Here is a 24156-nt window from a genome sequence, read left to right as displayed (position 1 = left end):
CTTAGGCATGGGGCCTTGAACAGGAGACTGAAGTGCAGTCCTTTTAGATTTAGTAGGAGTCTTCGACTTAGAAAACATTTTAATGGTGAGGATCATCGGTCTAAAAACGCCTTCAGAAACCAATGGCGTTTCTGTAGCACCGACGTCTTTTGTAGCAATGTCGTCGGAAGGGCCTGAACTAAATGACTGCATCGGCCTGGTGCATTCCGCCAAAATTTCTGTAGCGGTCTTGGGTTCCAGATCTGCGGTAGTCAGGGGCTGCGTTGGAGCCTCACTGAGGACCGGAGACCGGATCAGCCGAGGCCTCGGAATCTGGCTAAGGCCTGGGCTGTCTGTCCTTATCCTTGTGTTTTTTGTGCACGCCGGTAGTCGGTTGCTCCGACGGCATGGTGTAGTTAAATTTCCTACCGAAGTAGTGTCGTGCAAAATCAAAGTTTCTTTTAATAGTACGCTTATTAAACCTAGCACAAAACCGACAAGTAGTGACGTTGTGGTCTGGGCCTAGGCAAGGTATGCAATAAGAATGAAAATCCTTATGAGGTATTTGCTTCCCACAAGAAATATAATTGTTAACTTTTTCTGACATCGGTCTGAAGCAAGAAAAGTTTCCCCAACGGGGTACTTAGCTTTATAGAAGACTTCGGTCTGAAATTCGAATTCGAAAATCTCAGGAGTCGGCCGACCGGCACTTGAGAACTGCTTCTGCTTCGGGCAGCGCGCGGCAAGAAAGACTGAAGAAAATGGCGTTGGCTGCATTATATATACCCCTGGCGCCCTGATGTCAGGGAAGAGGCAACAGCAACCGATGCCGGACCAAGACTTTGGAATTCCGGTCGACTGCGGGACCACTTGATGACAGGATAACCCAAGTGTGATGACTGCAGCAGGGTAACACGATGAACATCAGCAGAAATGTGTATAAACTATATGCCAATGCAAATGTATGTTTTCATGGTAGAAATTGGGACATACAGAGTTAAATAAGGTGATAACACACAGTCATAAAATTCTTTACTTATCTCAAAAGCTAAGAAACAGGATGTCTAGGCCAGGCGTTTCTTTCTATTGTCTTGAGACAGAGATGTAAAGTGTATTTTATTGCTCTGTGTTCCGGGCAGCTGCAAAACCACAAAGAAATGTTAAATTTGAAGTTCTGTTAGCCTGGGAACTTAAGCAGAGGTGACAAGAATAATGTAATCTGAAACAATTCAGCAGTAATGTGTATTATCAACTTAAGAACCATCTCAGAGACAGAGAGAGAGAGAGAGAGAGAGTGCATTTTGTTCTGAATCTGACAACTCATCAGCACTTTACCTTGTTCTGTAAGTAAGACTTAGATCTTAATATTTTTCTTATAGATAGATAGGAATATAGCACGATTAGTGTAGATGATTTCTATATTTATGTGAGACTATCCTACTATGTTATTTTAAAGCATTTCCTGTGATTTGATTTCTGAACTCTCTATTGTCAGTGTGTCAAGTTAATGAGTATTGTCTTGTGCTTTTATTATTTATTGCGAAATATATTTAAACCCTCTAATTGTGGCTGATTTTGCGTAGTGATAATTAAGCTCCCACAGAGTACTTGCATATGTATTTGGTGATACTGTACAAGCCACTCTAGAATAGCCTTAAAAGTTCTGGTCACACCCACCACATGGATAACAGTAATGTTGCACAGTAGAATTGGACACCCTTTGGGAAGGGGCTTAAGTAGCTGGTAAGTAAGCAGTGGTTGGTTGCAGTGATTACTACCTTTTAGTGTGGGCAGAAGGGGGCATAGCTAGTGAACCTGTGCCAGCCTTGCCCAGGAGTGTCTGCGTGTACTTGTTATCCCAATGTGCACGTCCCTCACTGGTGTTAGTGGTGAGGATAAAGGCTCCTTGATTACTGGGCCAGCGTAAAGGCAACACATGGCCCTTGTCTCTGAACTAAATCCTGAGCAAAGCCCAATCAATCACTCCTGCCCAAACTGACAGAGACAGCAGATGATGCATGTCTAAATTTTTGCTTTCTTTCTGACAAAAATTTCTGAAGACGCAGACCCACTTTTGCCAGTAAAGTTCCTAGGGATAGGCCAGAAGTCTGGATAGCAGAGATGTTGGCCCTGGAAGAAGGTGCAGGGAATACAACGGTGGCTCTCATTGTTCACCAAGGTCTAACCCCTGGTTCATGGTGCCTGTATGGACTACGCCAGAGGGAGGCAAGGAAAAAGATGAATGTTCCGAGTAACCAGAAATGACCATAGCAGAGCACCCTTCTGCAGCAGAGGCATTTTAGCAGCCTACTGTGGGGCCAAAGGCTGTTTCTTAAATTTTTTTGTGGGGCTGGAAGAAGGAAGACCCTAAGAAATGGAATGTTGAATCATGGCTAAACTGAATAAGATGTCTAATTCCCAGAGAAGGCTGGCTAGCTTTTTTGTTTAAAAATAGTAAAAAGCACTTTTCCCCTCAGCCTTAAAGGTAAACTAACACAAACTTTACCTTAGAAAAAAGTTTTAAATTAAACAACCTCTTCCACAAAAGAGGAAAGTAATGCTGATGTTGACATGACAGTAAATAAAATACTTCTTTCTACCTTAAAAATATATTTTCAAAGAAAATGTTAAATTTCTGTCATAAAAAGTAAACATGGAAGGCATTTTACTAGAAAAGACAATGGAAATAGCAGACCATTGATCCTCAAAACTCACAAGAGGTGCACCCTTCAGCAGCAGGAAAGCTCTGAAGGGCTTGGCACCCAGATCTCTCTTTTTATTAAGCTCTGCTTGAGGTAAAGGTTTCCTGAAATGGAAGGTGCCCTAAAGCTTTGGAAGCTGACTGGCTGTCATATCCTTGGCAAGATCTAACCATATAGCCAAGGCAAGTGTACAGTCATGATTAAGAGCATATTAGGTTATTCTTCAAAATAAAATAAACATTTAAGGTGATAATCCTTAGGGAAAATCCGATACCCACAACAGCACTAATTACTTTTGCTAGACAAAACATAACAGAAAACAGCTCTCAAAGTACCTGACATTTTAAGCTGAATTAAAAATGAAAAGGACAAATTTCTTAAAAGCAAGACTGACTACCTTAAAGGGCAGGGAATTCAACTGACCAATTCCATTAAGTTAGTTGTTTAAGTTCAGTGGCAAAAACTAAATGACTTTGATATAAGTCAGCTAGATGGACATCCTCCTCAGGCTTTTTTATCCTATTTATGAACTCCTGTAGCAATCAATCAGATTGCATATAAAGTCTGTGTTGAAGAGTCGTCTTCTTAATCTTTTGCACCCTATTCCCCACTCACTCTTCCATCTTTTCATCATCATCTCTCATCCCCTCTCTTTCTCCTCATATATATTTACTACTAAACATCACTACAATAGTTTGGAAATGCATCTCTTTCATGATACAGTACAATGTGAAAGAAACCACTGAGCAATTCAGCAGAATACCTTTACAGAATTTCAAATCCCTCCTCTTTTATTCTTTCTTTTCTCTGTGGTTTTTTTTTTTTTTACTTTAAAAATAAAAAGCACAGGTAACTTTCCTTAATTAAGTTTTCATCACTATTACCCAACCATAGATCAGGGGTTATGAGTGTTCATCCTATTATCACTTAAAGGTCACTCTTCACCCTCCAACAGTAAAGGCTGGGAAGGGGAACTTTCACTCTGCAGAGCCAGACTTTTTTTTTTTTATTTTTATTTATTTTTTTAATACCCTACCCATCATAACTAAGGACAGACTTTTTATCTAACCATCATAACTGCCAAATCTCTCTTTTCCATGTACACAATGTGTGAAGAAATCAATGCCTCAACTATGCATGTGCTTTCATGCATGATTTGTTGTGCTGAAATCTGTTGGAAAACACTCATTCTCATATTGGTAGCTTCTCCTTTGCGCCAGTTGGCTGTTAAGCATGGCTCCCCCCATTGTTAAGACCAGTAATGGTAAGTAGAAAAATTACACAAAAATAAACATGAAAAAATATGGGAGAGCAATTAATTATGAAAATCACTGTACGTCTATTAAACTGTTTTTAAGCCCCCCCCCCCCATGCATCTCCCAACATGGGCGGCCACACCCTCCACACTACTGCTGCTGATTACATATACTAAATTATTTTGCTGCATCTCAGAAAGGGGGAACACTCTCAGGCAAAGTGATCTCACACTTGGTACATAAAAAGTCAGTTTTCACACAGTCTCACTGTTCTGGGACTTACATTTATGAGTCTTGGAATTTCAAACTTACCTGTCAAACATCAAATACTGGTCTCTTACAAGGTCAGTCAAAAGACATGTATGCTCTGCAAGACAATTCCCTTCCACAGAAATCTCTACAGCAAATAGCCTGCTTAGATTTTATTTTAACAAGTACATACACACTGTCCAATTCAATCTACTTCCATCAAGAAAAAGCTTTTCAAAAGAAGAGAGATCTGTTTTTAAGACTGCTGCAATAAAGTCTTTTACTCCCAGATTATTACAGTGTCTGGTAAGTCAAAGATCATAAACACATCTCTTATGATAAGTTGCACCTTTCAAGAGATCAGTTGTCATAAGATCATCCAGTTCGCATTTCTCCAAAATGAAAAGAGGTTGCTGTTACACAGCCTAGATATTCTCACCTGCTGCAGTGTTATCACATCTTATGAAAACAGTAAATGCTGTCAAACCAATAAAGAGGAACACAGAAAAGCAGAAATACATAAACCATGCAAGAGGAAAGAGAAATACACATATCAATTGCAAGACCCCACCTTGAATAGTGAGTCCAAATTTGGAGACCGCATCTCCAGAAAAAGACAGCAGAGGCGGTCCGAGGAGAGCAAATAAGATGGCGCAGGGTCTGTACCAGAAGCCCTGTGAGGACAGATTGAGGAATCTCAACATGTCAAACCTGGAAGAGAGGAAGGAGAAGGGGGGACATGATGGAGACTTCAAAATACCTTTGTAGGTAAACAATGCAAAAGGGGAAAGCTATTTTCAAGAAGAAAGGGCTCTATAACAAGAGAGCACATTACAGGGATGAAAGAAGTCTCTTTCTTCAAGGAGGACAGATGTGTTGCTAGAACACCCATCTATACTGGCATTAACTAGGATGAAGTCAATGGATACGAATAAGAAAATGTGAGATGGGTTCAACTCAAAAAGCAGAAATGCAAGGAGGAAAAGAAAGCAGCAGATGAAGTAAAATTAGCAGTGAAAATAAAAGTTAAAGAAAAAAGCCAGCAGACCTGCAACTCTGCATGGTTCTGTGCCAAAGCAGAATCAATGTTGTAAAAAGCTAAAAAAGGAAATGATCAAGGAGCAAATAAAGTCATGAAAAGAATGCATACAAAGACAAGAGAATTAAAGGTGAGAAACTGCATACAGAATCGCTAGGTAGCCATCACCTGAACCTTCTGCCCTTTTTTTTTTTTTTTTAAAACTATACAACACCAGTTCTTGCAACAAGTGTCTATGTTAAACAAAACAGAATACCACTCAATGAAAAACACAGATGGACATTAAAAAAATTGATTTAAAAAGCAGAAAGGTGAGCAAAAGAACACAAGAATGTGAAGACAAACGGACATGACCTTTGTTTTTCTTATTTGGAAAAGCTTAAAGTCATGCCATTTTCTGATGTACACTGGGTGGTGAAGGCTACTTCTTTTGAAAACAGGACAGCTTTTACCAGGGAAACTAAAAGGAGGAGAAAAAGAAAACAAGGTTGACACTACCTGGTAAACTTGCACATTGTAGCAGCTTGAAACTTCCAGGCCAAGACCAGGACAACAAACTCAGTAGGATCAACACACAGGTCATTGCAGAAGCTTTCCATTCCCTCAGCTAGGATGGCATCTTCCTGTTCATCCTTATATCTGGCAAACAGTTCCTCAATCTTAGCCTTTGAATACTCTGGAACAATGGTTCCACAGTGCAGGCTTTCACTTAGAAGGCTGAGTTTTGGTTTATCCAAAAAACTAGAATCTTCCTTCCTTGTCCCGTTATTGTGAACTTCAGGCAATTCTTTATGGTGACTCTAAGAAACATAAAATATATACATTTTAAAAAAAGTAATGAAAACTGAAGCCAAGACCACATACCAGACAGACTCCTGAAGCGTTTTACCAAAGTTTCATCAAGCGTGTGCACACTGTGACCAAACTGATCAGTGTTATAAAAACAAATAAATAAAAAAATCTCTGCTAATGAAAGACTTCTAATAACGGAGTCATTTCAGAAACACTTAGTACTTACTTTGTACCACAAACTGCTGTTTATTTTATTTTTCATCTAGTTTCACAGAACTTCTGAAATACATGTTTTGCGAAGTGCAGAGCTGTACAACTGAAGTACAGTTGTGGACACTTAGCATAAATACAGATGTTCGAGTGTATTCACTGTTGCAGTCATTACATTTCAGTAATCTGCTGGCAGGTTGCCCTCAGTCGGCCTGATTAACAAAGTCGTGGGTCTTGCGTCGGTTGCTGTCCCTTCTTCCATGACGTCAGGTCATCAGGGGTATAAAACATGCAGCAGACACCATTACATCAGTTTTTCTTGCCCCAGATGTCAGGTGCCCCCCAAATGGGGATCAAAATATATAAATAATTTTAAACACAAAAATATATACCTCCAAACCAAAGCAAACACATCAAAATAAGTGTAGAAAAATAAAGGAGAGGCATAGTAAGAAAAAACAGGGGGCTGGAGGGAGTGTAACCAGGACTGCAACAGTGAATACACTCGAACATCTACATTTATGGTAAGCGTACACAACTGTACTATGTTCTTCGGGTTTCACTGTTGCAGTCATTACATTTGGGTAGATTCCCAAAGCTAAGGTTGGGAGGATGGATTTATACAGTATTAGGAACGGCTGTAAGGCCCTGCAAAACAGCAGTGGCGAAGCCAGCTCTGGATTTAGAGAAAATTGGTAAGTGATAGTGCTTGGTGAAAGTATGAACTGAACTCCAGGTAGCAGCTTCTAGAACATCCCTGGTAGGAACACCTCTGAGAAAGGCTGTAAAAGTAGATGCAGCCCTGGTGGAATGGGATCTGATTCCCTGGGGGATAGGTTTTCCATGGTGCTTATAGAAGAAATGAATGCAATGGCTTATCCATTTGGAAATGGTTTGCTTTGAAATAGCCTTTCCCTCTGCCCCTGCAGCAAATGCTACCAGCAGTTGTTCAGATTTTCTTCGAGATTTAGTCCTGTCCAAGTAAAATCTAAGTTGTCTGTGTACATCCAATGAATGTAGAATCCTCTCCCCTTTGTTCTGTGGATTGGGAAAGAAAGTTGACAAGTGAATGCACTGATTAAGAGCCACACTGGATACCACCTTGGGCATGAAGGATGGGTTGGTCCTGACACCCTGTCCACATGAAAGATGATGAAAGGCTCCACTGTTTATAAGGGCCTGTAATTCAGAAATCCTTCTAGCCAAAGTGATTGCTAAATGGAAGGCTGTTTTCCAGGAAAGGAATGTTAAGTCTGCAGTAGCAGCTGGCTCAAAAGGAGGTGGAGTGAGTTTTTCCAATACAAAGTTAAGGTCCCAGGCAGGGGCTGGAGCTCTCCTGGGTGGCCTTAAGTTTTTGGCACCTCTGAGATACTGCTGTAACAGAGGATGAGAGAAGGGGGGGGGGGGTTCTGTGTTGTAATGAGCTGAAATGGTTGAGGCATGGATTTTTACGGAAGAAAAAGATAGGCCCCTGTGAAGCATCTCAGTTAAGTATTGCAAAATCTGAGGTAAATTGTGCACTGCTGTGGTCATCCCTTGAGATTGATTCCAGGCACAGAATCTTTTCCATTTGTCACCATAAGATTTTCTGGTACTAGGTCTTCTCGCCTCCAAAATTACATCCATCACAGGTTTGCTGAGGGATGCTAAGGGAGAATTTAAGTGATTAGCCAAGCTGCAAGATTCAATGTTTGGAGCTAAGGGTGCAGAATTTGGTTGTTCTGCTGAGTCAATAAGGAAGGTGTCTGAGGCAGGTGCCATGGAGAAAGTTGTAACAGACTGCGTAGGAGTGGGCACCAGTGTTGGTGAGGCCAGTCTGGAGCAAGCAAAATCCTCTTTGGTTTGTCCTGTTTGACTTTTAGTAGAACTATGGAGAGCAAAGGCAGAGGGGGGAAAGCATAGACTGATAGGTTTTCTCAGCTGAAGGACACAGCATCCACTTTCCAGGCTTTTTTGTGAGGAGTTCTTGTGCAAAATTTGTCCAACTGGTAGTTCTGGGGTGAGGCAAAGAGATCTATGTCTGGGCTCCCCCATTTGCATGTCAACATGTTGAAAATCCATGGTTCCAGTTTCCATTCGTGTGGGTCCATGAGATTTCTGCTTAGATCGTCTGCCAAAATATTCAGCTTTCTTGGCAGGAATTGGGCTTGTAGTTGTACTTGATAGCTCAAGGCTGTGTTCCACAATGCCATGGCTTGTCTGCAGAGGAGGTAGGAATGTGTACCCCCCTGCTTGTTTATGTACCGCATACCTGTGGTGTTGTCAGTCTTTACCATTAGTTGCTCTGGATGAAGGTAGTCCTTGAAGGCTGTCAGTGCTTTCTGTACAGCTAGCATTTCTTTTTGATTGCTATGAAGGAGAATTTGATTAAAGCTCCATTTACCCTGAATGCGCTTCCCTGCCAAATGAGCCCCCCCCATGCATAATCTGATGCGTCTGTAGTTAAGGTTTGGGTGGCAGGGGGTGGTGTGAAAGGCAGTCCCTTGTTTTGGTGGCAGGCCTCTGCCCACCAAAGGAACTCTAGTTGCAGGCAAGGTATGATAGGAATCTTTGTTTCCAGGCTGTGAGAATGTTGTGTCCATAAACTTTTTAAGTCCCACAAGTTTCCTCATATGCAGTCTTGCATATGGAATTAGAAGAATGCAGGAGGCCATGAACTTCAAGGCTTGCAGTATTTGTCTTGCTGATAGCAGGATTTTTGTGGCCACCTGTTTGATGTAAGTCACCAACTGAATTTGTTTTTCTGGCGTAACGTAAGCCATCTGGGCAGTTGTATTCAAGCTTGTACCCAGGAATGTTATTTTTGAGAGAGTACTAATTGTGATTTTTTTTCGTTTATGGTGTACCCTAGACACATTAGAACCCTTTTTACAAACGCCAGATGTTTTAGAAGAATGGCCTTGTTTTCTGCCTGAATTAGACAATCGTCCAGGTATGGATATATTTGAATATTTCTTTGCCTGCAAAATGCAAATTACTGGAGCCAGGCACTTTGTAAAGACCCTGGGCACAGTAGATAAGCCAAAGGGCAGCGCAGAGAACTGATAATGCAAAAAGCCTGCTTTGAAGCTGAGGTATCTTCTACAAGATTCTCTGATTGGGATATGCAGATATGCCTCTTTTAGATCTAGAGTTGCCAACCAGGCATCTTTGCCTAACATAGGAAGTAACTGGTGAGTCAGCATCTTGAACTTTGGAATGTCCAGTAAAGTGTTTAGAGTAGACAAGTCCAGAATTGGATGCCATGATTTGTCTTTTCTGGGTACCAGGAAAAGTCTGGAATAGAAACCTTGTCCCTTTTCCTCTTCTGGTACTAGCTGAATAGCCCCCATGTTTAAGAGGTAAAGTACTTGTTTCTGAGCCTCTGCCCACTGACTTGGGGGCAGGTCTGACCATCCACTTGGAGTTGGCAACGTGTGGAAATGAAATCTGTATCCCTGGGACACTACATTTAAAACCCATTTGTCCTGGGTTATAAGTTGCCAGTTTTTTGCATGAAGTGCCAGTTTTCTCCCCAAAGGGGTGGCTAAAAGGTAAGTGCTTGGTAATTCTAAAGGAAAGTCATTGAGACTATTTACCATAGGGAGGTGTCTTGTTGTTTCCAGACTTGGAAAAGGAGGCACCCCATTGCTTAGTTCTGAAAGTCCCTTGGGACTGAAACTTGGTGCTTTTGGCATGTCTGGGTCTGGCTTGAGTGGCTCTGGAAGGAACTGGAAAGGACCAGTTCTTAGTAGGCCAGTGCCTACTAAATCTTGGAGGTTGTACTTGTAAGAAATCTTTCACAGTCTGCATAGATTTAGCCTCATCTTCCATCTTTTTTAGGACTTCTTCAGCCTTATTGCCAAACAGACGGTCCTGCTGCAAAGGAGCATCCAACAATTTTGCTTTAACATGATCAGGCAGAGATTGCTCCTTAAGCCAAGCATGCCTTCTAAGCACAGACCCAGTAAAAGCAGCCCCGCAAGAGGCTTCCAAAGAATAAAAACCACATTGCAAAGTATGTTTTCCAACTTGTTCAGCTGAATGCAATAAATCCTGTAAATCTTTATTTTCCACACAGTCAGAAATCAACATCATTTTCTGTTTGAGCAGTCCCATGATATGCTGCTGATATTTTAGCATATGGAATTGACAGTTTAAAGCCCTGATTGCCAAGGCTGCAGAAGTATAAACCTTTGCTTCCCATCTATCCAGCGCCCTGGAGTCTCTATCAGAAGGGGTAGGATTTTTAGCAGAAGAAGCCTTAATGCCCTTGGGCCCGTGAGAAATGGTTTCAGGGTCCGCAACAGAATTTTTGAAAAGGAATTTGTGGGAATCAGGAACCCTGTAGTATCTGGTCTGGCTTACAAGGGGCTGGAGGCAGAGAATCAGGGGCCATATTGGATTCTGAAAGCAGATCATCAACAATGTCTAGTACAGGATGTATAGCCAAAGGCCTATGCTGAGGAAGAAGAAGAAAATACCTAAGCCTCTTTCTGGATTCAGAAAAATCCTGACTTTCCCACTGGAAATGTTCCCTTAAGGTATGAAAAGTTTCCCCAAAAGAAAAATCCTCAGGGGGAGAAGCAGAAGGAATGAAATCCTCTGCATAAGAGTCCTCATAAGTAGGTATAGACAAATCCTGTTCATTAGAAGAGTCAGAAGAAATAGATTCCTGTTCAGAAGATTCATAGTCAAGTTCAGCCCTTGGCCTCTTTGAAGGTGGGGGGTTGGCTATACCTGATTAGAGTAATTAAATCTTCAGCCATTTTGATCATTTGTTTTTTAGGCATAGGGGCCTGCACATGTGGCCTAGGCATCGGTTTTATAGACATAGATTGAGATTTTGGCCTTAATATTGAAGATGGTGTCAGTTTAATATACAAATCTGTAGGCCTGAATACACCCTCAGAAGCCGGTGCCTGCACAGCGGCTCTGGACCCATCCAAGGTAGAGACATCCACAGGTTCCATAATTGAAGCATCTCGCGGCATACTGGACTCTGAATGGGACTCAGTAGAGGCCTGCGGATCACAAGTAGCGGGTATCAGGGGCTGCGAAAGTGCTTCACTGAGTTCTGGCGACTGGCTTAGGAGAAGCGTCGTCGGCAGTTTTGGACCTCAGCTGCCTGTCTCTGTCTTTTTCTTTGCATTTTTTAGGTATTCCGATAGTCGGATTGCTAACCGACGTCATTTCTGGATAATTAAGCCGTGATCCAAAATATTTAGAAGCAAAAATGTACCGATGATGGATAGTGCGCTGATTAAATAAAGCACAGAACCGACAGCAAGGTACATCGTGGTCAGGGCCTAGGCATGGAATACAGTACAAGTGAAAATCCTTATGAGGTATTTGCTTCCCACACGTAATACAATTATTAACTTTTACTGACGTCATTAAGGAGCAAGAAAAAGTTTCCCCAACGGGGTACTTAGCTTTTTAGTTGAAGACTTTGGTTCTGAAACTCGAAAACAAAAATTTCAGGCCGACTGAGGGCAACCTGCCAGCAGATTACCCAAATGTAATGACTGCAACAGTGAAACACGAAGAACATCCACTTTATTAACAGTCCATGAAAGTATGTCAAAAAAAGAAGTTATGTCTTACCATAATGTTTTATCTGTGTTGTTCATCTTTATTCATTCATTACTGATGGGTTCGGTTCCATCCTCGGAACAGAGTCGGACTTGCACCAAGCTCGCACCAGCAAAAAAACTCTCAAGCTAAGCTTTACCCATAGTGCTCTTCTCCCATTTACATCATATTGAGTTTGACCATGACAAGAAAAGCAGAGGGTATATCTGAGCAAGTTCCCTAGAGTGACATTTGGATCCAGACAATTCCCCAAGAGCCTCTAGGAGGAGGGAAGGATGGTGGGATGTAATGAATGAATGAAGATGAACAATACAGATGGAACGTTATGGTAAGACATAACTTCTTTATCTGATATTGTTCATCTTCATTCAATCCTTACTGATGGGACAGAGTCCCTAGCTACCTTATACATCTTGGGTGGCCCCTATGGAAGAATATTCCTGAGCACCATTGAACCAAAAGAAGCTGTTCTCCGGAGACCAGATCCAATTTGCAATGAGAGATAAAGGTATGGGGAGTAGCCCATGTTGCAACTGCACAGATATCGTCCATGGATGCCCTTGAATGAAAAGCTATTGAAGTTGCCACAGATCTGGTGGAATGTGCTTTGATTCTGCCTGGTATAGGGGTTTTTGAATGTTGATACACCAGGAGTATACAGTCTCTTAACCATTTGGATAGAGATACTTAAGAAATATCTTTCCCCAATTTTGGGCCTGAAAAGGATATAAACAATTGGCCTGATTTGTATTTCCTTTGTTCTGTCAAGATAAAATCTCAGCTGCCTATGTACATCTAACAGGTGAAGGCAATATTCTCATTTGTTTGTGAAATTAGGGAAGAAAACTGGTAGATCAATAGACTGGTTTACTGTGAAATCTGAAACAACTTTGGGTAGAAAGGAGGGGCTTGTCCATAGTGATAATCTGTCCTATTGAAAAATTATATAGGGGCATTTAATACATATATCCTGAAGCTCGGAGATGCGTCTAGCTGAGGTAATGGCCACAAGGAATAAGGACTTCCAGGGCAATATTGCTGGTAGCAGCAGGTTCAAAAGGGGGTTGTGTTAAAGCCTGAAGAACTAATGTGAGACTCCATGACTCGGTGGGTTCCTGTTTCTTTGAGACAGTTACTCAGGCTATAGATAAGGGAAAGGAGGTACACACGGCTTACCTTGACCTTGCTAAAGCATTTGACACCATTCCCCATTCGGGTATTATTGATACGCTCACCAGCCTGGGCATAAACCCTTACGTCACAAGATGGATCGCAAACTGGCTCTCAGACAGTTTCCATAAAGTAAGAGTAGTGGGATCTATGTCCGAATCCAGACCAGTAAAGAGTGGTGTGCCGCAGGGCTCTGTCCTGGGGCCCCTCCTGCTTGGCGTATACTTCTCAGAAGTACAGGCAAGCACGGAAGGGCTGTGGCTGACTAAGTTTGCGGATGACTGCAAACTGGGTGCTACAATAGAGTCTCCGGCCGACATGGAGATCCTCCAGAAGGGTCTAAATGAGACTGATGCATGGTGTCAAAGCCAAGGTCTCAAGCTAAATGCAAAAAAATGCGTAGTAATCCCCTTTGGAAAAAACAGAGTACCCGCAAACTACAACATAGGAGGTAATCCCCTGAAATCTGAAGATGAAATAAGGGATCTAGGGACCCAAGTAGATAGCCAGCTTTCCTTTGATAACCATGTTGTCAAAGTGGTTAGAAAATCCTTCTGTGTGACCCATCTGATCATGAAAGGGTTTGCATCAAGATCTAAGGATGTAATGGTGCCCCATTACTCTTCCCTCATCAGACCCATTATTGAGTACAATGCACCAATTGGAATGTACCTGGCTAGACATCTCCAGCAGCTGGACAGACCACAGAGGTACCTAACCAAGAGAATTACTGGCCTCAAACAGTTGCCCTATGCAGCACGATTGAAAAAGCTAAGACTGTTCTCTGTTGCATACCGCTTTCTCAGAGGCGATCTCTGTCCAACGTACAGAGCCATGTCCAATCCAGAATTGTTGAACATGCTCCATCTTAGCAAAACCAAATCTACTCGAGCTACACGCTCTAGGGATATGAACCTCAACACAACAATGAATAGAACATGCTGGAGGGACAGATTCACTTCGCAGAGACTTCCCTTACTATGGAACAGGGTCCCGATCTACATAAGGCAGAGCCCCCTCACTATCACTCTTCAAGAGAAATCTTAATGAGTGGATGGGTAACAGAAAGTTCACACCGGGGATCACACCAACAGCACTACTAGATAGGGGCCAAGGGTACTAGCTGCTAGTACAAGGGTCTAGGGAACTACTAAAGGGGCGGTGAATACCGCACAACATGGCTGGGCTAATATATGCCTTCGGGCAGATAGCTCAGTACCAACCTATGAACCTATAATGGGAGGTCTAATATGAGAAATCCCATTTAGAAAGTCTTGCAAAGACAATAGGAAAGTAAAGAAGAGTCCTTGAAACCATCAAAATCGGAGATGGCAGCTAAATAAACATGGATGGTTGATGCTGCAGCTCCTGCTTTAAAAAAATTTGACAAATAGTCCAAAACTGTAGTAACTGGAATTGAATAAGGATCAAGTTTTCTTTGCTCGGACCATATTAAGAATCTTTTCCATTTACTACGGCAAATTTTACTGGTGGATTGTTTATGCAAAGCCAGAATAATGTCATGAACTGGGGAAGAAAGATTGTTCTGCCTGGCAATTACTAGAAGTGGAGAAATCAAGCCGTCAGTTTGAGACTGGCTATGGTTGGGTGAATCAACCCTTGGGGGTGAGAGATCAGATCTGGAGTTGGATCCAGGATCCATGGCTTGTCTATCAGATGAGGCCAAAGAAAGGGGAACCATACTTGGCAGGGCCAATAGGGTGCAATGAGGATCACTTTGCTTTTCAACTGGAGGGCTTTCTTTAGAAATTTTGGGATTGGGGAAGAGGGGGATAAGCATATAGAAGTCCCGTGGGCCAATTGTGAATCAGAGCATCCCTCGGGGACTCCCCCTGAGGGAGGGATGAGAGCAAAATAGTTGCTGCACTTGTGGTTTGTAGGGGAGGCAAAAAGATCGCAGCAAGGCTGGCCCCAATGGCTGAAGATCTTCACTGTTATGGTTTGACTGAGGGACCACTCGTGAGGCAGAAGTATACATCTACTCAGTTTGTCCGCAATCACGCTGGAATCTCCAGGAATGTGCACTGTGATCAGAAAGCCGTTGGAAGCCATCTCCCATTGCCACACTCTCATGGCCTCTCGGCACAACGGGTAGGACGTGGGTCCTCCTTGTTTGTTGATATACCAGACAACTGCCATGGTGTCTGACAGAATGGCAACTGTTCCAGACAGCAGGACAGAGTGAAACGTCTGCAATGCTAGAAGCATTGCCTTCAGTTCCAATACACTGATATGCAGATTGACCTCTATGGGTGACCACATGCCTTGGACCGTCATTCCCTGAAAATGCCCACCCCAACCCTACCAGGGAAATGTCCATAGTCACAGTGGCCTTGGGCTGAGTATGGGAAAAAGGTAGACTCCAAAGATATGCATCTGGCTTCATCCACCACAAAAGGTCTTTTTTGCACCGTTCTGTTATCCATATTTGGTAAGATAATGAATGATGATTCGGGTAATACTTAGACAAAAGAAGCCATTGAAGAAGTCTCATGTGTAGTCTCGCAAGTGGGACAATGGTGACTGCCACAGCCATTGAACCTAGAAGTTGAAGGACCTCTTGAGCAGAGGCCATATCCTGATAGAGGATCACTTGGAGTTGAAGCCCTTGGTCTTTGCAATCTGTGATCTGGAAGAGACACTTGGCAAGACTGGGTACTGAAAACCACTCCTATGAAGTCTAAGCTCTAGGTAGGGGTCAGGTTGCTTTTCTCCCAATTTATAGAGATTCCCAAGCCTTTTGTCAATGTCAGGGTGTAGTTTAGGGCTTTTTCCAGGAGACGCTTGGTGGGGGCAGTGAGGAGTCAATCGTCTAAGTATGGAAACACTCAGAATCCTTGTAGTCTCAAGTGAGATGTGACCACTGCCATACATTTTGTGAACACTCTGGGGGCTACAGAGAATCCGAAGGGCAGAACCCGGAATTTGTAATGATTGGCTCCTAGCCGGAAGCGAAGGAACTTTCTTGAGTGCTTGTCCATTTTTATGTGGTAATGCACATCCTGAAAGTCCATACAGCACATCCAATCGTCCTTTTCCAAGAATGGAAAAATGGACTGAACCATGACCATTCGGAATTTTGTTTGGGTGATATACTTGTTCAGAACACTGAAATCCAAAATTGACCTCCAGTCCCCTGTCTTTTTTGGCACTAAAAAAAATCTTGAGTAGAATCCGGATCCTATTTGGTCTGGAGGGACTGTTTGGATGACTCATTTTTGACACCGCTTTTTTATCTCTACGGCTGCTGATTACATTTGATTGGGCGGAATGTTGGGCATATATTTTTGTGGATTTAGGAAAGAGTTCAATGGGATTCTGTAGCCTCTGGTGATTATCCTCTGCACCCAAGAATCTGTGGTTATGCCAGGTTGTTTGGTGCAGGGAAAAACGTCCCTGACTGCTTCCAGAGGAAAGCAATCAGGCCTCTCTTCAGAAGCACTGATAGGGCTGTCTGGAGAAAGAATCTCTGGACCCCTGATTATGCAGGACCCCTCTGCCTCTGTAGGGGCATCTTCCACTAGAGTTATCCCGTCTGCCTCTGGGGGAGAACTTGACACGTGTGTCATGAAAAGGACTATGAGACTTCTTGTGCCACATTTTCCCACTCCACTGGTTCCTTGAATAAGGATGCTGGGGGTGGAGAAACGTATGCCTATGCCAGTCAGGGTTTTTCTATCCTCCTCACACTTGGCTAACGTGTCCTTCACTTTAGGGCCAAATAGGGATGATGCTTCCACAGCAGCATTAAGGAAGGAAGACTTAAAGGGGTCTGCGAAATCACACAGGCGCATCCAGGCGTGGTGTCTCATGACTATGCGTGAACCTGCAGTTCTAGCAGCCCCTTCAGTTGCATGGCATATTAACTGCATGGACAAGTTAGATACAGATTCCAGGGTCGCTAGCTGCGAGGCAACTTTATCGCATACCTTGTCAGACACTTGTCCTGCTAAGGTTCCAGACAGTTCTGAAACTAGATTTCTTTGGAGCCTAGTAAAATGTTCCAGATAGTTCAAGGACCTAATAGCGAAGGTTGATGATGCAAATACTCGCCTCCCTATTCGGTCCACCGCCCAGGACTCGCTGTTAGGTGGGAGGACCGTCTGGCTCTCCTCTGAGAGTTCCTTTTTTGTGGCAGACGCCACCACCATAGCGTCCACTGGAAGGCCCTTAGACCAGTGTGGGTTCTCTTCTGGGTGTGCTAAAATGTTATCTGGTGTCTTCGGGATAGGTTCGACAGTGTCAGGATTCTTCCAAGCTCTCTGCACCATGAGTTCTATCAGCTCGTCTACTGCTGGGGTCACCCAAGAGGTAGAGGGTCGAGCGTGAAAGGCCTGCAGAAAGATGGATTCCTCGAAGGAAGGATTGGAGGGCTTCCAATTATCCCTCCGTTTTAAGATTTCAAGGATGTCTCCAAAGGAGACATCTTCAGGGGTGACCGTGGGGACCCTTCCCATTCATCGTAGTTCATATCCTCAGTGAGAGGCTCTTCAGGGTAGTAAACGTACTTCCTCTTGCACAATTTCTTCCTAGGTCCTTCTTTGGGGGGGGGGTTCTGTAGAGGACTCAGAAGAAGGGGCACCCTGCAATAAGATCTCCTGAGGCTCTTGTGCTCGATGTCTCATACCGGTGGCTTGTGTCAGTTGTGGCTGAGAGGGAAGAGTCAATGGGTAGTCCGTCGACTGTTTGCCAGCAGTGGCAAGTACTCTCTCCATCGCCTGGAATGCAGGCCCACCTGAAGAGGGATGGGTGCCCAGAACCAAGAATGACAACCGCGGAAGCGGGGTCACACCCCGCTCCAGTGAACCAGTCCCCAGGGATGGAGTCTGAAGAGAATTCAGTACCACAAGAGTCCCTGGAACCGAGGACAGCACTGTAGAAAAAAATCGGAGCCGCTCCTAGAACCAGAGAAGTCGCAGTCCAACTGCGATCTTGAGAAAGCCTCGGTTCCAAATGAACTGAAGGCCAAAGGAACGACTCTGAAACCACGGTGAGGTCCACCATTGGAACCATAGTCATGGGTACTGGAACAGAAGTCAGTTTCAGGGTCTTCAATGCCTGATCCATGGTCAGAGGAGCGTAAGCTGGAGTCCTTAGAGAAGTACCTCCAACTTCTAAAGGAAGGGGGGGTTTGGATAGTGTATTAATCCCTCTAGCCATAACAAAACGCACCTCGTCAAGTTCCAAAAGGCTCCTGGTTGATCTAGTGGATATTGCTGAGGGGGAGTCAGGCTGCTCTAGGAAGGGGCTAAATTGCTGCCCTAGAAAAGGATCCACCTTTGGAGAATATCGGGTCCGAGGCTCCAATGGCACAGAAGTCTTGGTAGGGAGTCGTTTTTTCTGGGCTAGAAAAGGCTACAGAAGGTGCCATGGTCAGTGCCAAAATTAAATCACTGGACGGCACCAAGAGAGACAAAATATGGAGGTGCACTGTTGGTGCCATAGTACTTGGTGCCAAAATGGTAATCTATGCTGATGGCACAATTTTAGTAGGCAGTACCGTAGAAGGTGCCATAGAGGTAATTTTTGGTGCAGTAGTCACTTTTAAATGTTTAGACACAGGTTCCTCTGATTTTTCAATCGGTTAAGATGAAACAAAGCGCAATCTCATTTTACGGGATTTGCTTGGAGGTGGTGAACCTCCGGCGCAGAGATAGCCTCTGAAAAAGGCATTTTAAAAAGGCCTTTCAAAATAAAAGTTTGTTTTGTCTCTCATTAAGGTTCTAGAACTGAACCCTTGACAGATATCACAGGGAGGCTGGACAGATAAATGCGGTACATTCAAACAATATATACAAGATGTGTCAGAATCAGAATTTGGCATCTTATGGCCGCAATGGTCGCACTGTTTGAAACCAGATGCTCCCTTTTTTTCGACATGGCTACAGAGGTGCAGGAGAGAAAGTTTTTTTTTTTTTTTGTTAAATAACTAAGAAAGGAAGGAGAGGGAATTCCAACAATGGTATTAGAGAAAATTATCACAATGGTAAAGGAGAGGGGATACCAACAATGGTATGTGAAGAAATACTTCAAAAAGGTAACAAAAGAGCAGTAAAGGAAGTAAAAAGGGTTTCCAAAAAAGGGGGTAAACTAGCAACTAAACAGAAAGGTGAAAAGAGTTTTCAGAAATAGTTAGAAAAATTTCTTTACCTAGGCTTAGTCAAGAGCTGGCTTGACACGGCTTTTTGGCAAAGCAGCAAACAAGATCTGTGGTAACTGGGAGAAGGGCACTATGGGTAAGTTTAGCTTGAGAGTTTTTGGCTGGCACGAGCTTGGTAAAAGGCCAACTCGGTTCCGAGGATGGAACCGAACCCATCAGTAAGATTAATAACATCAGATCAAACATCGTCTCATCATACAGTGCTTTGCAGAAGAACCTAGTGTCTCTAAATACACACTCCATATATCTTAGAAGCAGTCTAATACCTAAATGTTTTAAATTATAACATGGTAGAAGAATGCAAAGCTGAACATGTGGCTACACATCAGACAATATTAAGTTTGTAATTTTTTATGTTCCAACAAAACAAAAGTAACTGGGAAAGGCCTGTTCTAATCATTACAGCAGACTGACAATATAAAAGCACATGAGTTTTCATTCTCACCACTCTCACACAAGAGGGAGGGAGTCTAGCATTTCTGAACTAGAAGGCGGGTGTATAACTTAATCTGTAGTACCTGATCTCTGAAGAGATGTTCAGAGTAGACCATTAAAGTTTATACTTAAAATATATATATTTGTTTTGCATATTTACACCCAGCTAAACCCTAAGCTGTAGAGTTTCTGGAGAAGGAGCTAGTAAAATAAAGCATAGTTGTGTGAAGTACTCACTATAACAAGAGATGTATAAATACAAAAATCACAGCTGCAGACTGCATGTGTGCTTTCCAAGTATTGCTAATGGTGAATATCAACTTTTGGTAAAACATTTTTGGCAGATGAAAGCATATTTCATCAGATGACAACATATTTTAATAATATAAACATTAGAGGTATAAGACCATCATTCTCCAAGCAGGAACAATGTCCTGGCCATGTAACATAAAAGTGTGTGTGTGTGTGTGTGTGTGTGTGTGTGTGTGTGTGTGTGACAGACAGAGAGAGAGAGAAAGAGTGATTAACTTTCTTAAAATTATACGCTTTAGCTGCACTCAGCTAGAAAGCCTGCTTGACTAGAACTTTATATCCCAAATGTCCTAATCCCATATGTTATCTAGTTAAACATTTTGTTTCAGTTGGGTACCCCATAACTGAATCAAAACACTGTAATAAGAATATAGAACAAAACGTATATAAGCAACATTAACGCATAACAAAATATTTCCATTTTTTTTTTGCAATTATGAATAAACTGTCAGAAATTAAACAATTTAAATATGAAAACCTACAAGTAAATGTATAAAACTGAACCCAGCAAATTGTAAAATTATGCAAAAGTTACGTGGCATCATATCCATGCAAGAAAAGTTTCATGGGGTTGAAGGGTAGACATCTAACATCCAACAACAACCCTCTTACTTTTGTATTCCCTGCTATAAGGAACAACATAATACATTTTAATAAACGGATTACCTGCACCACTGGTGCAGGAGCATAAATATCATTTAGAAGACCAAATGGTGGTCATACTAAATCATTTCCTGAAGGAATGCAGAAGAAAGTCCTGTCCTACTACTAGGCTCCACATTAATTTTACACTGGTTGGAAAATTTGTGGATGGATGGATGACCATGGGACTTTATAAATACTCTAAGAAGACAATTATATTATTTTGTACCACCCTGAGGATGTCCCCTCACTTAAAAATATTATTAAGCCATAGAGCAACCTAAGATCCCTACGGTCAGCCGATAAACTACTGGTCCAAACCCATAAAGCTAATAACTCTGCTGGTGAATCCCTGTTTGCCAACTTCATTGGCAAAACCTGGAATTCATTGCCAAACTATATAGCCCTACAATCCCCCAAATGTCTCTTCAAAAAAAGCCTCAAACAGTATCTCAAAGTGAATTGGCTATGCCCATGTACCAACCCTGATTAAGTTATAAACTAAAAGCATATTCTGCAATTATCATAACTTGCAACTACATCACCAAGCTCTGCTTCCAATCTGATGTCTCTTACTTTTAATTGTCTGTCCATGAGAATTGAGAGTCCCTACTAGGGAACACTACTAACCCATTGTATATAATCACTTTGTTTTTATAATTCTTTGCTAACTTCTGTGTAATCCATCTAAGTTTGTCTATGTGGAGCTTTTCTCCCCGGGCCTCCGCTGAAAATGGACATGTATCCAGTCAGACTATCCTGGTAAACAAATGTAAAATAAAATAAAAATAAATAAATAACAGAAAGCAATAAAACTGGCTAATGATACTTTCCTTTCATTAAAAGAACAGCTGACTGGTCAGTCGTTCTAATAAGCTTGGTGTTTTATATGGAATATCTAATCATTCCTAGAAGAGAGTAACCTAGGAGCCAGTAGCTTCATTGCCTTGAAACAGGTCTTAGAAGGAATTGGCAACATTTTTCTTTAAAATATTCACAAAATAGCATTCATCACCGTCACGTTTTCCATATTTCCAAACTCCAGAGTACTTCTTGCAGACAACTTCCTCGTCCTCTACTCTTCCCCTTTCTTCTATGAACTAGAATCAGACTTACAAAATGACTTTCCACTTTCTACTCCTAGTTCATTAATAATCTTCAGCTCAACCCCTCACAAATTAACAGTGATGTTATTTGGAACCCTTTACAGGCTACAGATAACACCAACAATCAACAGTGTCGACCTCCATAATAACCACATACACCAGCAGTTCTTGTATCATTACTTTATACTCAACTTCTCACTTCACTTGTCCATTCACACTGACTATACACCTGACAAAGTCCTCAAGCAGCTAAAAGCTTGTTACTCAGTCTCCAGCTACCTTACCTCTGAGGTTGGAAAAGCTTTAGTAAAAGGTTGCGCTTATTTTACGATTCCCTTAGGATCTCACCTTTATCACCTTAAAATCTGCTAACATCATCATCATCATCATCTTTCGGCTTTTCCCATTAGGGGTTGCCACAGCAGATCATCTCTTTCCATTTCTTCCTATCCTCTGCATCTTGCTATGTCACACCAACCGCCTGCATGTCCTCTCTCACCACGTCCATAAATCTCATCTTAGGCCTTCCTCTTTTCCTCTTACCTGGCAGCTCCATCCTTAGCATCTTTTTCCCAATATACCCATCATCCCTCCTCAGCACATGTCCAACCCAACGCAATCTCGTCTCTCTTGCTTTGTCTCCAAACTGTCCAACATGAGCTGACCCTCTAATATACGGATTCCTAATCCTATCCATCCTAGTCACACCGAGTGCAAATCTTAACATCTTTAACTCTGCCACATCCAGCTCTGACTCCTGCCTTTTTGTCAATGCCACCGTCTCCAACCCATAAAAAGTACAGTTTTGTACCTACCATAAATGTAGATGTCCAAACAGGATAGCATCTGCAGTCCTAACAAATGGGTTGTCCTGTCGTCAGGCAGCCCTTCGGTCGGCCGGATTCCAAAGTCTGGGTCTGGCCTCGGCTGGTGTCGCACTTCACCCGACGTCATCTCTGCTGGTCTTCGGGTATAAAGGCATCAGCCGACGCCATTTTCCTCAGTGTTTCTTGCCCCAGATGCCAGTAGCCCTCTTGGATAGCTAAATTTTTGGGTAAATGCCAATGTTTCCCAAAAAGTAGAAGGCAAACACAAAAAATATGCATGTATGTACATATATACAAACAAATACACCATAAGAGATCCCCCCCCAGCTAGCTATTAGGTGGGCAATACCCTAGGAGTACCACAGAGGGAAGGAGGGTGGGTAATCCTGACTGCAGATGCTATCCTGTTCGGACATCTACATTTATGGTAGGTACAAAACTGTACTATGTCCTTCAAGGATGCATCTGCAGTCCTAACAAATGGGTAGAATACCATAGCCAAACTAGGGAGGAGGAATAAGAATTATGGTGTAGTTAGGATCCCTTGCAACACAGCAGTGGCAAACCCTGCTCGGGATCTAGAGTATAGAGGTAAGTTATAATGCTTGGCAAATGTATGCACGGAGGTCCAAGTAGCTGCCTCAATAATGTCCTTGGTAGCCACTCCTCGTAAGAAGGCTGTGGTAGTGGCTGTAGCCCTTGTAGAATGAGGTCTTATGTTCTGTGGAATTTGCTTTCCATGATAGGAGTAACAGAATCTTATGCAATTTCCTATCCACTTGGAGATTGTCTGTTTGGAAATTGCTTTTCCTTCCCTTCCTGTTGCATAGGCTACTAGGAGCTGGTCAGTTTTTCTATTGCCCTTGGTTCTGTCCAGGTAGTAGCGCAACTGTCTATGTACATCCAAGGTATGCAGCAGTCTTTCCCCTTTGTTCTGTGGATTGGGAAAGAAGGTAGGTAGGTGGATTGCCTGGTTTAGAGACACTCTGGATACCACCTTAGGCATAAATGTAGGATTAGTTCTCATGGACACTCTATCTTGATGGAAGATTAGGAAGGGTTGTACTGCCATTAAAGCCTGTAGTTCCAAAACCCTTCTTGCTGAAGTAATTGCCAGTAGGAAAGCAGTTTTCCAGGATAGGTGTTGAAGATCTGCTGTTGCTGCTGGTTCGAATGGAGGGAGTGTCAATTTTTCTAACACAAAATTCAAGTCCCATGCTGGTAATGGTGGTTTCCTAGGAGGTTTTACATTCTTAATTCCTCTGAGGAATTGCCTGAGTAGAGGATGCGAGAAGACAGGGGGATCGAGGCTGTATTCTGCAGAAATAGCTGATGCATGTATCTTGATGGAGGACTAGGACAGGCCAGTATGTAGGAGCTCTGCCAAATACTGCAGGATGTTGGCAATATCTACCTTTGACACATCTTTCCCTCTTTCCGTACTCCAAATGACAAACCTTTTCCATTTTCCTGCATAGTTCCTTCTAGTCGAAGGTCTGCGGGCCTCAAGGATAATGTCTTTAACCCTTTGGGATAAATCTGGGTTGGATGTCCTTATGTAATGTTCCAGGCAGTGAGTTGCAGAGTTTTCAGGTTTGGATGCAAGATGTTGTAGTTGTTCTGAGTCAACATCAAAGGAATCAGGGGTAGAGTCCACGTTCCCCCCCGGGACATGCTCCTCA

General features: G+C 42.7%; 1 protein-coding gene across 1 annotated transcript in view; it reads right to left on the bottom strand.

The window, feature by feature from the left end:
* Nucleotides 1–5719: 5719 nt before the first annotated feature.
* Nucleotides 5720–24156, bottom strand: part of LOC122816031 (DCN1-like protein 3) — a 177106-nt gene continuing 158669 nt past the window's right edge. Inside the window, exon 3 of the mRNA XM_044088875.1 lies at nt 5720–6025. Coding sequence (XP_043944810.1) covers nt 5720–6025 — 306 coding nt within the window. The remainder of the gene's footprint in view (nt 6026–24156) is intronic.

This window comes from Protopterus annectens, chromosome 1.part1 (genome assembly GCF_019279795.1).
Source record: "Protopterus annectens isolate FY-2018-M chromosome 1.part1, PAN1.0, whole genome shotgun sequence".
NCBI lineage: Eukaryota > Metazoa > Chordata > Ceratodontiformes > Protopteridae > Protopterus > Protopterus annectens.
This window is presented reverse-complemented; position numbering and strand designations above follow the sequence as displayed.